At 36.7% G+C, this 16589-nt stretch overlaps 1 protein-coding gene across 1 annotated transcript in view; it reads right to left on the bottom strand.

Moving 5' to 3' along the window:
* Positions 1–2800: 2800 nt before the first annotated feature.
* Positions 2801–16589, bottom strand: part of LOC139694640 (uncharacterized) — a 39347-nt gene continuing 25558 nt past the window's right edge. Inside the window, exons 4-5 of the mRNA XM_071593127.1 lie at positions 13124–13384; positions 2801–6088 (exon numbers count right to left, since the gene is read on the bottom strand). Coding sequence (XP_071449228.1) covers positions 2801–6088; positions 13124–13384 — 3549 coding nt within the window. The remainder of the gene's footprint in view (positions 6089–13123; positions 13385–16589) is intronic.

The following is a 16589-nucleotide window of genomic DNA, read 5'->3' as shown; positions in this document are numbered from 1 at the left end:
GGAATTGTAGGCACTTAGATTTCTTGTAATTTATGGCTAATGTATTTGCATGGCACCTTCTGCAGGGCACCATACCAGTGATAGAATTTCTGTAGTTCAATAGGCTCTGATGATTCTTTTGAATCCAGGATATATGAGGTGTCAACTATGTAGCAAAACAAGTCAATTTTCTGTTCAGGATTAAATTTGGAAGGTCATTTACAAATGTCAGTAATGTTCCAAAGATTGAATCCTGAGGGATGCTTTGTTGGACAGGATTGATTAGGTATCTATTATATATTAGGAGTATTTGACTTTATCCTGATGGTTTGTCAGGATAGATTTTATCCATGCTATAGAGTTAGCTGGAAAGGAAAGTAACACAATCTTTGTGCTCTTCAGAAAATAAAATTCATTGATCAACTATTTTCACTACACTGTAAGATCTTCAGGACTGGTAGTGTTGTGTCCTGAAAATCCTATGGTAGAGTGAAATTAGTTGACTAAAAACTTATATTCCCTGTGGAATACAATTCCTGTGTTGCTTTACTAATGTCTCTTGATTAACTAATTCCATAGGAATATGATACATTCTCTTCTGAACTAAGTTCTATGGGATTGATCCTAAAAATTAACCCCGGACTTGGTGACAGTTGATGCAAGTTTTAGAAACAAATCAGATACTTCATACTCTTCATTTATGTGATGAGTCTTTAGTATCTGTACATCTTCTTTTACTTGAATAAATTCAAAAAGTCATAGTTCTTTATGACTAGAAGTTTATTTTTTTCAATCTTATAATATTTTGGCCTGCTTTACTCACAGGAAATATATGTTTGTCTTTGAACTTCTCATTTTGGCATGCCTCCAAAAATATACAATTACTGATTTCAATGTTTCAAAAATGAATTGAAGAGACTTTCATTTCCAAGTTAATATTTTTAGAGTAGATATTTTATTACTTTAGCAAAGCCACTGCATAAACAACTATTTGACCATAGATTCATGCTATAATGGGGGCTCTGCCTTAGGGGTGAAGGGTTAAGGTGACCGCTGCCCAGTTTCTGAGGGAAGGGTATTTACCCAACTGTATTAGGTCCCGATGGGTAGGAGCAGTATACCTGTGAATACCTTTACTTAAAGTAAATACCTTAATAAAGTGTTATTTGTAATTGGTATTGGCGTTGTCCATTGGTTTAATTTAAAAAATCTCCGCCAAATAAACGTCATTCATCTTGCTGCGGAGGAAAAATTGCAAAGAATACATGTACACATGGCATTCAATGCAGAAGGGTTAAGCAGTTAATGCCCATACAGTGTGTGTCTATAAGTGAAATATGTTTGTTATTATTATGACCGTTCATTCCTCTCTTTACATAGATTAAATAAATCTTACTAACATGTATGAAATAGAAATTAATAAAATTTTTTACCCATCACCATTCATTGAAATAGAGTAAACTTTGCTCACTTTTGTGGAAAATATTACTTACTTTGAAAGAACTATGATTTTAGGTTTAACTTTGTAATTTTATTGAAAATCACAACCATTGTCCTTGTTAATACACTACATTTCAATTACCTGTTCAACAATAATACTAACAAGTATATATAGTTAGTTTAAAATATATTTTATTAAACTATTGAATACAAAGTTTTTTGATTATATGTACATATAATCAAGAAACATCCCATCATATAATTTGAGTTCCATATAATTCTCTTTCAACTAGTAAATTTCAAACATTAAATGCATCATCACATGTAACATTTTAAACATTTAAATTGACACATATTGTCATCACATAACACCGAAAACAACATTTAATATGAGTGGCCTGATTTTTTAAACATAATTACTTACTCATTTCTCTGAAATTTGTTAAATTTTTTTCCAAAAGTCATTGGCATATGGAAGAGGAAAATGATATAGTAGAAGCCAAATTTTGAAAAAAATAAGGCATTAATTTTAACAATATAATGCATATAATTTTTTGATTTTAACCAAAAGGTGTTATAAGATTTATTACGACTTATTTCATATCATAAAGTTTATATTTTATTAAAATTGGCTTACATTACCTGCCTTCATTTTTTAATAAACTCGTGTAAAATGATTTTGAATTTTATTTCAATTTTTACTCTGATTCAACAGTCAAAAAAACTTGTAATGAATTATAAAGTTCAAAATATAATCTCTATGCCTGTTAAATCACAGGCATACTCTTGCTTATATAAAATAGGTTACATAAAATGAATTTCTCATTTTATATAAATAGGATAAAAAATCAGTTCAGTCAATAAGATACAATGACCTACAATCACTAATTCATTATTTATGTCATATATCAATTTGTATCACAAATAGCACTTTAAACAACATTCAAAAAGAGATATCACTTTTCATCACATTTAACACTTTGAAAAACATATACAGTGAGAGATCACATTTCATCACATCAAAGAACATTGAAAGTGAATTATCACTTGAAAAAGACAACACCTTCTTTGACATAACATGAAACTTTCCATATATAATTCAAATTTAGTAGTAAAACAGTGTATGGCTGACACAAAAAATAATAGCAGAGCTTTGTCAAATATTGACAATCTGTCAAACATTGACAATAAAAAACGGACGGCAAAAGCAACATTTATCATGCATGATAAACTCACAGAAATGATATATTGTTTTACTAACCTACATTCTGATGTAAAATATTATAAAATACTTTCAATTCTGATCTCATATTCCATTATTCCCAATTTGATAGAGGGTAGTAAATGAAATTCGACTCTCATAGATTCATTGGTTTGTGTTCTAGTCCTGGTGGAATCTTTCCACATTTCCATCAAAAAACTTGCGCAGCTGTTCATGGATACATGAAAATATTTCTCCATGGGGACATACATACAGTCTCCCATTGCAATTACCTTTCCCCCCAGGGCATTCTCCAAATGCTATAAGGGGGCATTTTGCCATAAAGAGACAGGTTGGTATATGAGAATCACTCTGCCTCGGCCCAGAAGAATATTCATGAATCTCCCCATCTGGGCCCTGAAAAAGATAGGATATAGAGGTTCTTCGTGGTCCATGTGCAAAACCATCAATTTCCCCATTAATCTGCTCTTCTCTTTGCCCATCTTCCTGCATTGCTGGTTCAGGTGAGCTATCGTCACTATCCATTGGAGAGTTTTCCTGCCATGGATTTTCCCTGGGGTTCTGTGTATGTGGCACCCCTCGCTGAAGGGGTGGCATTGGGGGCATATGCTGGTTTGGCCCTGCGCCATTGTGCGTCAAGGCATGTGACTGGCAGATGCTCCTAGTCTCAAAGCGCAATCCACACACAGGACACCCATAGGCCTTTTCCTCCAAATGGGCCATCTTTTGATGGGCCACTAAGTTATTCTTATATAAGAAACTCTTTTGGCAGATTTCACATGTGAATGGTTTGTGAATGGTGCAAGACATAGGCCATTGATGCATCTTGGGGTTGTTCAAGTTGAAGAAAGCCTGCCCACAATACTTGTGGCAATATTGATTCCCTCTATTGTGAAAGCTCATATGCCCTCTGAGGTTGGCAATGCTGGTAAATTGAAGACTACATTGAGGGCAAGTCAGAAATTTTCGCTGCTTTTCATCATTCCTGACTCCTGAGGGTCCAGGTAAGTTTTGCTGGTTATTAAATTGCTGCATATTAGGTCTTAAGGGGTTCATGTTTTCATTCATTTGAGGAGTAGTCTGTGGATATTCTGGTGCTAATACTCCACCTTCTTCTGTACTATGCTGCATTTGAGTATTGATTGTGATTGGATTGTTATTTGTTTCAGATTGATTCTCAAACAAATAACCATTCATTCCATTTCCTTGTATCATATTCATTTGATTGTCACTTGATGGACCAGGCAAGGGTTCAATGCTGGGGATGGGCTGGTTTCCCATTGATGCTTGCCCAATTAATGGTTGCCCAATCGATGCCTGGCCAAAGGATGTTTGGCCCATGCATGGTCGGCCATTGGGTGGCTGCCTCATTTCCATGCGAGGTTGACTCCTAGGCAATTGACTTCTGCATCGTTTACCTTTGCATGGTTTACCTTTGCATGGTTTATCTTTGGACAAATGGTGCTTGCCTGATTGGCCCTTGAATGGCTGGGCTTTGACTGATTGGCCCTTTGATGATTGGCCCCTGGATGAGTATTTTTTGAATACCTGGCGCTTTGAAGATAAGCCCTTATATGATTGGCCCGTGAGTGATTTGCCTTTGAAAGATTGGGACATGGGAGATTTGCCTTTGAATGATTGGCCCTTGAAAAGTTGCACTTTAAATGATTGACCTTTGGTTACCTGCTTCTTAAATACCTGCCACCTGGATATTTTACCCTGTGATGATTTCCCCATTGATGTTTCCCTTGTGATTGTCTGCCCGCCAGATGATTGCCCCAGTGATGGTTGCTGTGGGAATGGTTGACCAGAGGATAGTTGCCCAGGGAATCGGTTCAGTATAGATGAATCCAGTGAGGATGGTGGTTTTGGGGCTGGCTGTTCATGAGATGACTGTTCTGAAGAGGTTTCTTCAGAGGAAGTCTCATCAGAGGATGTTGTCTCAGATGATGTCGCCTCAGAAGAAGTTTCGGGAGAGGTTGAATCATCAGAGGATGACTGGGGGGGTGGCTGTTGGGGGGGTGGTTGCTGGGGGGGTGGCTGCCACGGAGATGGCTGTCGGGAAGGCGGCTGCCGGGACAACGGCTGCCGAGGGGATGGCTGCCGGGGGAATAGCTGCCGAGGGGGTGGCTGCTGGGGGGACAGCTGCCTGGGGGACGGCTGCCAGGGGGCCGGCTGCCGAGAGGATGGCTGCTGGGAGGTTGACTGCCGGGGGGGTGGCTGCCGGGAGGATGGCTGCTGGGGGGGCAGCTGCCGAGGGGACAGTGCCTGGGGGGGTGGCTGCTGGGGGGATGGCTGCTGGGGGGGCAGTTGCTGGGGGGATGGCTGCTGAGGGTGTATCAGCTCTGGAGATGAAGATTCTCCCATGGATGATGAGTGATACTCTGAAGGGTGACCTTCTGAAGGGTGCCCCCCTGATGGTTGTCCAAGGGATTGGTAACCCCCTGATGGTTGTACAAGAGATTGGTAACCCCCTGATGGTTGTCCAAGGGATTGGTAACCCCCTGACGGGTGACCAAGGGATTGGTAACCCCCTGATGGGTGTCCAAGGGATTGGTAACTCCCTGATGGGTGACCCATGGATTGGTAGCCCCCTGATGGGTGACCCAGCGATTGGTAACCCCCTGATGGGTGACCAAGGGATTGGTAACCCCCTGATGGGTGGCCAAGGGATTGGTAACCCCCTAATGGGTGACCAAGGGATTGGTAAACCCCCGATGGGTGACCAAGGGATTGGTACCCTCCAGATGGGAGACCAAGGGATTGGTAACCCCCTGATGGGTGACCAAGGGATTGGTAACCCCCTGATGGGTGACCAAGGGATTGGTAACCACCTGATGGGTGACCAAGGGATTGGTAACCCAAGGATGAGTGGTTGAAGGATGGGAAACCCTGGGATGGGTGCCCCAGAGATGAATGATTGATAGGCGCAGATTGATGTTGCATGGATTGTTGTGCCATGAATGACTGTGCAGTGGGTGGTTGGTCCGTGGATTGCTGTGCCATGGTTTGTTGTGCAAATGATTGATGCCCCATAGGAAGGTTCCCTACATGGTTTCTAAATTCCATGCCTGCACCTTGATAATTATTTACTGCCTGTGCTTCAAGTGGCACATGATGAACACTCAAACTAATATACTGTGGAACACTTCCACCATCATACCTAACAGTTATTGATGGGTTCAATGCAGATGCATGCCTGAACGGTTGGAAATGTTCAGGACATGGAGCATGGATATCTGTTAATCTAGGTGTCATATATCTAAGCCAAGATTCATTGGCTAATATAGCCTCTGAAGCCCATCTCATTATTCCTGGCCTGCAATTACAAGGGATTCTTTGCATCCCAAACATTTCATAAAGATCATTCCAAGTGAGGTCAGCAGGAGCATTGTTATGGCCATTTTCTCGAACTTCTTCATGTTCTGCATTTTCTTCAGCTCCACCCTAAAACCAATAGTAAATAAAAACTCAATTCATAGAAACATATGTTGTTACATCTTAAGTATATACTTACCTATCTAATACCAGATCATAAAAAAATAATTATATTTCAGAGGCATACTTTTAATTAATTTTAATTGGCACTGTTCAAATAATAACAAATAAAAGGTAATGCTCCTTTGAATTCATTTTTCATCTTATTGATAGAAGGTACCTTTGCAACTAATTCTAACTAATGGATCAGAAGCAGAATGTGCTTTAATTTCATGTTAGGAAATTAAAATGCCTGCTATGGTCTTCATGATGATTTTATAGTTATTAAATAAAGGGAACAGTTTTCATGAAATTTTTTAGTATATCTAACACACAATTACTTACTGGTATGAGCATACCAAAAGGACTGTGGCTGTTCCTGATAGAAAAGGCCCTTTATGAAATCCTTAAGCCCAAACAATATTAGGAATCTTCTCATACTTAACAAATATTGATCCTTGTACCAAAATTCAGAAATTTAAAAGTGTAAAAATCATTTGCCTTGACTGGGATTCAAACCCAGATCCCTCCATATCTGGCCCATTGCTTTAGCCATTTAAGCAAATGAGGTGTCCTCTTTCACTCCAAAATTTTGGGGACTCTCGGCTAAATATTGAAAGATCCAGGTTCAAATTCAATGAACATTAGCAAATGACCCAAAATGTTGAAAAGTAAATATCACAGCATCTTCCACAGCTCTTTGAACTTGTACCAAAATTTTGGCCTCTTACATTTACAAATCCCTTTGTGCTTGACACTGCTAATATTCATTTTGTTGATATCAAATTCCACCATTGCACCTGATTCATGGATTTCGTCATTAGAGGGAGATAAATACTAGTGCAATGAATATGGAAGATACATAGCCATTAGGTCTTCTCTAACATTAAAGTAAAAAATGGTTCCTGGAAAGACAGAATATTTTAATTTTGGTTTAACTATTATTTTAGTAATACTATAAGAAGAAGTGCCAAGAAGAATACTAGACGTACTAAATGTATGCATCAATTTTAATTTATCTCTAAATAGTAGATCAATTTAGCCAAATAAAGAATTAAAATATAATCTTACATATGAGAAATTTTTAATGCCAGTGTGATTTCAACAATATTGTTAAATCTGCAATTTTATTTCAATAAGCTCATTAGTTGGGTAATGATAAATACCTAAATTTTTCTAATAGGCAATTCTGGTGAACTTTATTTCTTGACTCAATTTTCTTCTATTTTATGCAACTAATAGGAGAGGAAAGAGAGGGAATGGTAATGCCAGCCTCTGCCTAAAACTCCCTCATTTTGAAAATTATTTGGTTACTTTTACATATATCCTAGTTTATTGAGTAAATAAATCAAATTGAAATAAAAGTTAAATGGAATTATAAATTTTTTCGGAAGAAGGAGGAATGATTGTTGTGTTAGCATTTAGCAGATGCTCATCTACTATGGCTTACATAGCTGTATTAGATTTGGTATATCTACACTATTACAGTTCTGCATTTTATAACTGAACCATATTTAATCCGCTATAATCATATATCAATAAAGGAAACCCCTTAAACTATCTCCACTGAGAACGCTTCATTAGATATCTCTACTTAAAAGCATGTAATCTGGTTTCAGAAAAATTTAATCAATTAAAATCATCAGCAGTAGTCCCCATATAGTTTCTGAAACTATAAAATGAGTGCTGGAGGCACATTGAGTATGAAACATAACAGAAGAGCTATTAAAATTTTGCTGCTCCTTCTATGCCACCAAGCATAGCACACAGCTTGCACCCTTGGTGAGGCTCTGTACATCATTCAGTATTTAGCAAAGCACTTTTCTATTCCCCATACCTGTCCATACGCTATCATGAAATCATAATCATTGGATTAGCAATCAATTATCACAGATTTTTTTTAGTTAAGGGAGACCATTTATTATTATATGTGAAGTGATTTACACCAGTACCCTCTTTCCCTCAAGTAATTTTCTTGAAGTCCAGTGGATTATTCAAATAATTGTAAGATTTTCAGCAATATTTTCCCTTCTTAGAAATTTATAATGCCTTCTTAGCCATATAGGAAGTCCATTAATGAACACCCCACACGCATTTGGTGTGACCCTCAGAAGTTTTTCACCACATTGGACTAAACTTTTTAAATGAGCTATTTGAAAAATAAAATAAAATATACTTAATACGTTCAATAGTAACAGCTTGGTTTGTAAAATTTCAGGGGGGAAATAGAAACCAAAGATAGTTTTAACACAGCCTGGAATGGAAACTTCCTCCTTCATGTGCTCATAGCTAGATTTAACATTTTACAAATATCAATATAGTTAGTTCTTTGTGACTTTCGTCACATATGTGCGCTAAAATGTGCAGTGCACATTTAAATGACACAACTCAAAAAAGATTTTGATGACACCTATAATTCATGAATCTACCAAGGCATTCATTTTTAATCTTTCATTTTTACTTTAAGGTCAAAAAATCCTGGAATGACTATTTACACAATACTGATGCACTTATGTCCTAGTATTTTTAATAACTTCTTTATTTTCCAAATTTTTACTCCATCCAGGGGTGTGATAGCCCAGTATGTAGAGTAGTTGGTCACGGACTGGAAGGTCCAGGTTTGATTCCTAAGCATGTCACGGGCCACACTTAGATTCACCTAAGCTGTGTAATTTTGTGGGCATACAAACATCTTCCTGGGAAACAGTAGGTGGTACAGGAAAAGGAATTGCCCCTGCTATGCTGATATGTGAATTTCACATGTCATTGGGCTTAGTACTATACCCTCACCTATCAAACCAATCTTCAGGTTGATAACTGTGGTTTATTCATATCATAATTTAATTTGGAATTTACGGTTATGTTCAACAGAATCCTCTAGATACATGGGATAGGTGATTTATTAAGTATTATAATAGAAATATAAATCATTTTATCTCTCAACATGATCTCCTTATAGCTCTACACAATTTTCCCAGCGATTCTTCCACTTTTATAAGCTATCCAAATAGTAAGATTTTGGAAGGCCCTCTAAAAAGGCATTTTTGTGGGTGATGACCTCCTTGTTTGATATATTTTCTACTAAGTCAATTTTTCAAATTTGGAAATATAAAAAGTCACTCAGGTCCAAATCTGGTGAGAACAGTGGATTTTGTAATAATTTGAAATTTACTTCCATAACTTTTGCCAAAAAAACAGCACAAGTGGTCCGCCATGCATTGTCTAGATGGAAGAGGCTTTGTTTCTCTGCCAAAAGAGGACATTTTTTCTTCATTTTTTGTCAGAGTAGTAACAATTCACAATACTCTCTATTAGTATTTTCCTTTTTGTAAGTTTTCGATGTAGATGATTCTGTGAGCATCCAAAAAAACAGTGGTCATCACCTAGTCATTTGATTTCATCATCTTGGCCTTCTTCAGAGCCTTTTAAGTCTTTTGAGCCTTTGGCCTTCAGAGTCCCTGTCATGACTGTTCCTTTGTCTCTGAAGTCCAGTGGCTAATATGTGAAGTGGATAGTAATGTTTCATCCACATGTATCGACACTGAAACTTGTCGGAATTGTAATGGAAAAGTGCCAAACCAACCTCCGAATTGACCACGAGATTCCATTTATTCTCCACTGAGAGCAAACGCGGCACCCATCTAGATTTTTTCACACCTAATTTTTCATTTAATATTGAAAACACTGTACATACTACCCTGTGATATGCCTATGACCTAAACTATTTTGTGAACTCTGATTCACCGATCACTTAAAAACATATTTTGGATTTTTTCAATCATTTTGGAGGAAGTCACTTCCAGTGGGCGTCACAAACAATGTTCATCATTTGTGGTTCTATAGCCTTGTTTAAACTCATTTACCCAATTTTAAACAGTCGCAAACACAGGAGTAGTAGTGCCATCAACTTCATTCAACTTAGCTTTGATCTCTTTTGGTGTTATGTGTTTTAAATAGAAGTGTTTAATCACCAAACAAACTCTTTTTTTCCATTTTTTAAAGTAAACATACATTTGTTATTTCAATCTCATACAAAAATGAAACCATGCGGTGGATGTAGCTGAAACTTTAACAGCAGTCTAGTGAGAGAAGAAACTTACTTAAAGCTAACTTTTCCGATACTATGAGCACCAACTCTTGGATTTTCTAAGGAATTATTGGACCACCCATGTATAGTAAAGAATCATTCCAAGGTTATGTATGTTACATTTGGATAGTATTTAGATCCACGTGATTACTAAAATAGTTTAATAACTGGAAATTCATATGAACCAGAAGAAAAAACTAAAAGTATGCTCACAGAATGTGTATTAAAACCAAGCCATAAACACAGCAATCAACCCTAAGATCGGTTTGGTAGGTGATGATAGAGCTCACCCAGTACTAAGCCCAACGGCATGTGAAATTCACACATCAGGATAGGGGGGCCAGTTCCTTTCCCTGTGCCATTTATGGTTTCCCAGGAAGATCTGGTACCCAAAAAATCACATAGTTAAAATGTGTATTAATTTTTTAAATGCCACATTTCCTCGAACCAGTGAATAAGATGCACTGTGATTTTTCAGGTTAGAATTTATTAAACATTCTTTGAATCAGATCAAAAAGGATCAAATTACTTTAATGTTAACACATTATACAAAGAAAATGGCATTGTTAAATTAAAAATTAGTTGACATCTAAACGTTTACTCATCGTAGAATCCCAGATATTCATTATCACTGCTGCTAAAATCATATATATGGATATTTTCACTGGAGTTGTCACTTTCCTCAAACACAATGTTATCTTCACTTCCATCTAGTGCATAGCTAATACCACATTTTTTAAAGGACTTCATGATAGTCTAACTTTTAATTTCAGCCAAGACTTTTTCACCCACTCCCGAATACTAGAAATTGATGACCATTTTATTCTTCTTGTTGGGGGACATCATGAGTCAATGCCTTTATCCACTTTATCCATTCTTCATGTATACATCCCTTTAAGGTTTCCTTGACTGAAATGGTCATAGGCTGCAATTGAGGCTTTAAAACACCAGGAATCACAGCAATGGACATCTTAAGTCAGTAGCAAGGCCTTTTGCCTTACTCCTGAACTCTGCTATCTGGGACTTAAACTGATCGCACCTAAATAAAGACAATATCTTCAGAAAACCATCTATGCCACATCTTCCATAACCACAGCTTCATACCCTCTCCATCCATTCATCCTTTGGGATGAACATGAATATGAAATATGAATGAATAAATTATAATTGAAAATAAAAAATAAATGTGGAAATGTACTTTTAGTTTACCATGATCGATAGCATGTTTAACCGGTGGGCAAAATCCCCATTCCCCAATGTGAATAAGTTTCACAGCAGCACCTTAAGCGAGATGAAACTAAACAAGCTACATTGTGTGCATTTTAGATTTATTTGGGAATTCTTTTGACAATGCTATCGAGGAGATATTAAAACTATACTGCTTGCTAATGATTTGAAACAGTTATTATCAAAATTTTTCATGAAGTCAAACATTAACTATGCCTGATGAGGGAAAAAATACCTAGCAGTACATATTTTTTCCCAGCGAATTGACTTGCAACTTATAGAACAAAGTCATACCCATATACCCAATGTTCCAAAAGATACAGGCTGATTTTAGAGCAAATTTCAAAGTAAAAATGTGCATGTTATGGCCAAGAAATACGGTATATCTCTACTCACCATGATAACTCTGATGAGTAGTGCAAAATCCAGTAATTACTGGGAAGACGGGATAAAGTCTTTCAAAAGCTGAGGAAGCTAATGTGTAGAAACACAAAAAAGAGTGTGAGGGTATTTTATTGCTCATAGGGCTATCCTCAGGAAAACAATGTAATCTAATGAAGCTAATTAAACCAGGCTAAAGACTATAGCTCTGCTCTCATACATCAAATATATGTATGACTTTGATGTGAATAAAGGAAGCATGCCTTTGTAATCTAAGTCCTGAAGTTGGACCTGGGGATGTTGTGAAAACATTTTCAACAAGAAAAACCATTCTTTTATCATGGAAATGAATTTATCTTCAGTGCCATTACAAATATATTTCCTGTTAAATATACTTTTACCTGTAGTGCATCAATGCCAAACAGAATTAGCATTTTACCTTGGTTTACTGATTTGTAAACAAAGGGTTAAAGGGTAATTGGTAAGTAGGTAAATTGATCCTTAAGCATGTGAGCATATTTACCACCAGAACACATGCCTTGCAGCCTTTTACCACCAGCCTAAAAGTCAACAGGCAAAGTAACATTATAATTTTTTTATATTTAATGTTATTGGCTACAGCTAAAATATTTAATTGATATTCAATAAGGAGATTGCACTAAATAATCTTTAGCCCAGAAGAAACTCCTGTAGTTCATTTAAAACTTTAAATTCCCATCTCCCTATATGAAACCCTATTCTTGAAGTCTCATTAAGAATACAAGGGCATGCATAAATCTTTATGCAAAATACACAGTAATGCATTTTTCTACCTTAAGCCTAATAAATAGCTGCACCTAGACCTTCAACTCAAAACCATGAAGATTTTTTTCCTTGCTTTTCTAAAACTGTGATGTGAATTTAATGGACCTCAATCAATTCTTTAAGATATGGAGAGGCTCAAATAGATTTATTGCCTCTGGACAAATTATAAATAACCATGCTGTTAAAACCAAAATATTTTTACAGGCATGATCATTTCTCACTAAAGCCCAGCCCACAATTAAGGCATCATTTCTTCATCTGAGTGTGTGATAGCTATAAAAAGATTAACATCCAACAACTCAAAACATTATGCTAAAGTCTGTTTGAGTCTGAAGTCAGATGCTCATTAGCTCAAATAATAAGAAGGACTTATACCAATTTATGGATCATGGTAAAACATATTAATTGTTATACATTATTTTTTTAAATAACTAAAGAATAACTAAGGGATATGAAAATGTAAATTTAAAAGTAAATAACGGAATGACATTGAAGCAAGTCTTTACCTCTCTGTAGGTTCGTGGGTCTTCTTGGTTCCTGTTTTCTGGATCGCCCTCATTATCATCTTCATCAGTCTGGTCATCAGTCTGGTCATCTGTTTGGTCATCAGTCTGGTCATCAGTCTGCTCATCAGTTTGGTCATCAGTCTGCTCATTAGTTGGACATTGATTTGCGTTGTCATCAGAACCATTCTCTGGTATGACTTGTGCTTCATTATCTATCCTCTCTGCATGGTCATTCATTGTAGGTGTGTTCCCGTAGTGACACTAAGAAAGAGTGTAGACAAAGACAATTTCAATTTTACTTGTTAAAATATACTATTTTAACTTTACAGATTTGAAAATAAATTACATTGGATTACATAGTCTATTAGGTACAAGGAGTCACTTATGAGTGACTCCTTGCACTGATGAAGGTGTCTGGGACCACCAAATTATTAAAGTGAGTTTTTTTATCTTAATTAATCTATTTAAAGAAATGGTAGAATAGCAATAAAAGCTGAAGCAAAAGTTTAAGCAGACTCACTGAGGAACAGACCCTGCTTGGACTACAATTTTTCTGGCTCTCACCCTATCTTGCATGGGTGACCCTGCCAGGAGCAAATATCATTGCTCCCACCAGCAAAACTGTAGGGGCATGCATATATACATACACACCTCCCCCTATTGTCAGAGCCATACACTCACTGGCGCACAAGTTGGCGAGAAACCTGATAAATTTACTACAACCATTTTCTGCAAAGACTTCCACTCTCAGAAAAACCTCCTGGTATTTCATGAAAATTATCTATGAGATTAGAGGCAACAAAACCATTTTATTGGACAGCTTCAACGTTGAATCCTTTTTCACCAACATCTCTGCTTATGAAACTATGGACATTGTTCACTTCCTCATCGCAGAATGATTCCTGGAAAATAGCCTAAAAATGTGGATTTTTGCCTAAAAAATGCCCACTTCCTTTGGAATAGCAAATTTGACAAACAACAATATGGAACAGCTATGTGCTCCCCCAATCTCTGATGATCACTAACCTGTTTATGAAAAAATTTGAGGAGAAAGCTCTACGTTTGTATAAGAAAAAGTCCAAGTTCCTACGACATCTGAACCAGCAGAAAGAATCCATTACCTTCACAATGGAGATTGAATAATGACAACAGTCAACTCTTTTTGGATGTATTGGTAAAGAAGAAAGACGACAGAATGCTAGACCACACGGCATTCCAAAAGAACATGCTCACAGACCTCTACTCGCATGTATCCTCGCATCACCATCCCCTTCAGAAGACATCTATCATCAGAATCTCCAATCAAACCTTCTCCAACTCAGATAGAGACTCTATGGGTAACCAAAAGAGAGATCTTTTCAATACCCTATGATAAAATGGTTTCCACCAAAATGTGATCCACAAGGCTGCAAGCAAAGAGGAACATTAACAAGATATTACCTTTTAAAGGACTGTGGACATTCCAACAGATATTCTCTTTGGATTGGAGTCAAAATTTTGGTTGCCTAATTAGGTATGAATTTCCCTTGATCCAAGTTAGTGAGACATCAGAACATTTAAGATCTCAACTTTTCTGTCTCACTGATTTACCCCAATTTCACCTTAATAAGAGGCAATCTATTTAGGTAATATTACATGACGATACCATAAAAATTCAATTACTCTGATATATCTTCAAAGAAATTTAAAAATAAAGAGATAAACACTGCCTTTGCTGCAATCATTTATGTGGCAGGAACAATGGAGGAAATATTTAGAATTCTCACTATTACATTATATATATATATATATATATATATATATATATATATATATATATATATATATTACTTCTATATCTTCAGAGGAAGACGGATTGTTTCCGTCGAAATATCAAGAAATAACGTGTGAGTGTTCTTTTTTTGTGTTTCTATATTGTGTGTTACTGTGTATTGTACTATATATATATATATATATATATATATATATATATATATATATATATATATATAGGTGGGTCACAGTAGTCGGGGGGTAGAGCGTTCGACTACTAATTGGAGGTGGGCCATGGTTCAATTCCTGGGCATGCCTCTCTGGGCTGTCTTAGCTCCACCCGAGCTTTGCGGTTTTTTGAGTACCAGATTTGGCCCCCAACCCTGATGTATGAATTTCACATGCCATTATGCTTACGTAGTACTGGGTGAACTTTACCATCACCTACTAATTTCCTCGCTAGCTCAAGTGATTAGAGCGTTGGCCTGGAAAGTCGAAAGATCCATGGTTCAAGTCCTGGTCAAGGAAATATGTTTGCACTTGTGATATGTTTCATTCCACTTTCCTCGCCTCTCCTGTGTTTGTCTTTTATATGTGTTACTATCCCTTTTCCTTGTATGAGTATCTATATCGGTTTGAATGAATATTTGTCCGCCATATGGCAGGTTTTTGTGTTTGAGACACACACACACACGCCAAATATGTGTGTGTGTGTGTGTGTGTATACACATGTATATATGTATGTATAATAATACACACACACAGTACATTTTTATTACACAACAGTGTCATGAAGATATATGACCTCTCTGCAGGCCTACGGATCAACTCCCAGAGGAAAAGTCATGTTTATGAGGTGAAATGATGTAGCTTTGGAAGTTCTATGCAGAACAAACATCCATGGCAATAAAAGATCAGTTACCGGAACATCAAAGAGCAAGGTAGAATAGACATTTATGCCATAACTCTGCCATTTCAGAGTACACCTGGATGAGACAAACCCATAATATTGACTTTCTTAATACTGAATGAATTGTAAAAGGAAGCCTTTACTTCCCACAACTTATTCAGGAAGCCATAGAAATCCACAAAACATTGAACAAGTTCAATGAAGAAGACAGTGACATGTTTCCCAGCACCTGAAAACATGTTTTCAACCAGAGATCAACAGAATCAACAAAGAGAGAAAAGTTTGCATTAAGTAAGACTTATTTCTCACTAGACTGCTGTTTAAGTTTCAGCTATATTCATGATGTGGTTACATTTCCATTGCTGATTTGAGCAAAAAACTTTTGCTTATTTAGGAAAATGGAAAAATATGAGTTTTTGAGGTGATTAAATACTTTTATTTAAAAGATATCAAAGCTGAGTTACATGAGGTTCATGACACATCTTCCCCTGTGTTTGCGATTAAACTAAACTATTTGACATTGTATAAGTTTAAACATGGTCGCACAGCCACAATTGAACACAGCCAAGCATCCAATTGAAGTGACTTCCTCGGTTTCAGTTTTGCATTAACAATTGGGCGTGAAAAAATCTCAGCAAGATGGGTGCCACATTGTGGTTGATTTGGAGGCTGGTTTTAGCACATTTCTATTGCAATCCTGACAAGTTTCTGTGTCGAAGATTCAAATGGCAAATATTATTGAATAAAAGTTTGAATTATTAAAACATCCAATGCATTCACCAGACTTGGATCCAGAATTGGCTT

Source organism: Hetaerina americana, unplaced genomic scaffold (assembly GCF_022747635.1).
Source record: "Hetaerina americana unplaced genomic scaffold, ioHetAmer1.1.p SCAF_51, whole genome shotgun sequence".
NCBI lineage: Eukaryota > Metazoa > Arthropoda > Insecta > Odonata > Calopterygidae > Hetaerina > Hetaerina americana.
This window is presented reverse-complemented; position numbering and strand designations above follow the sequence as displayed.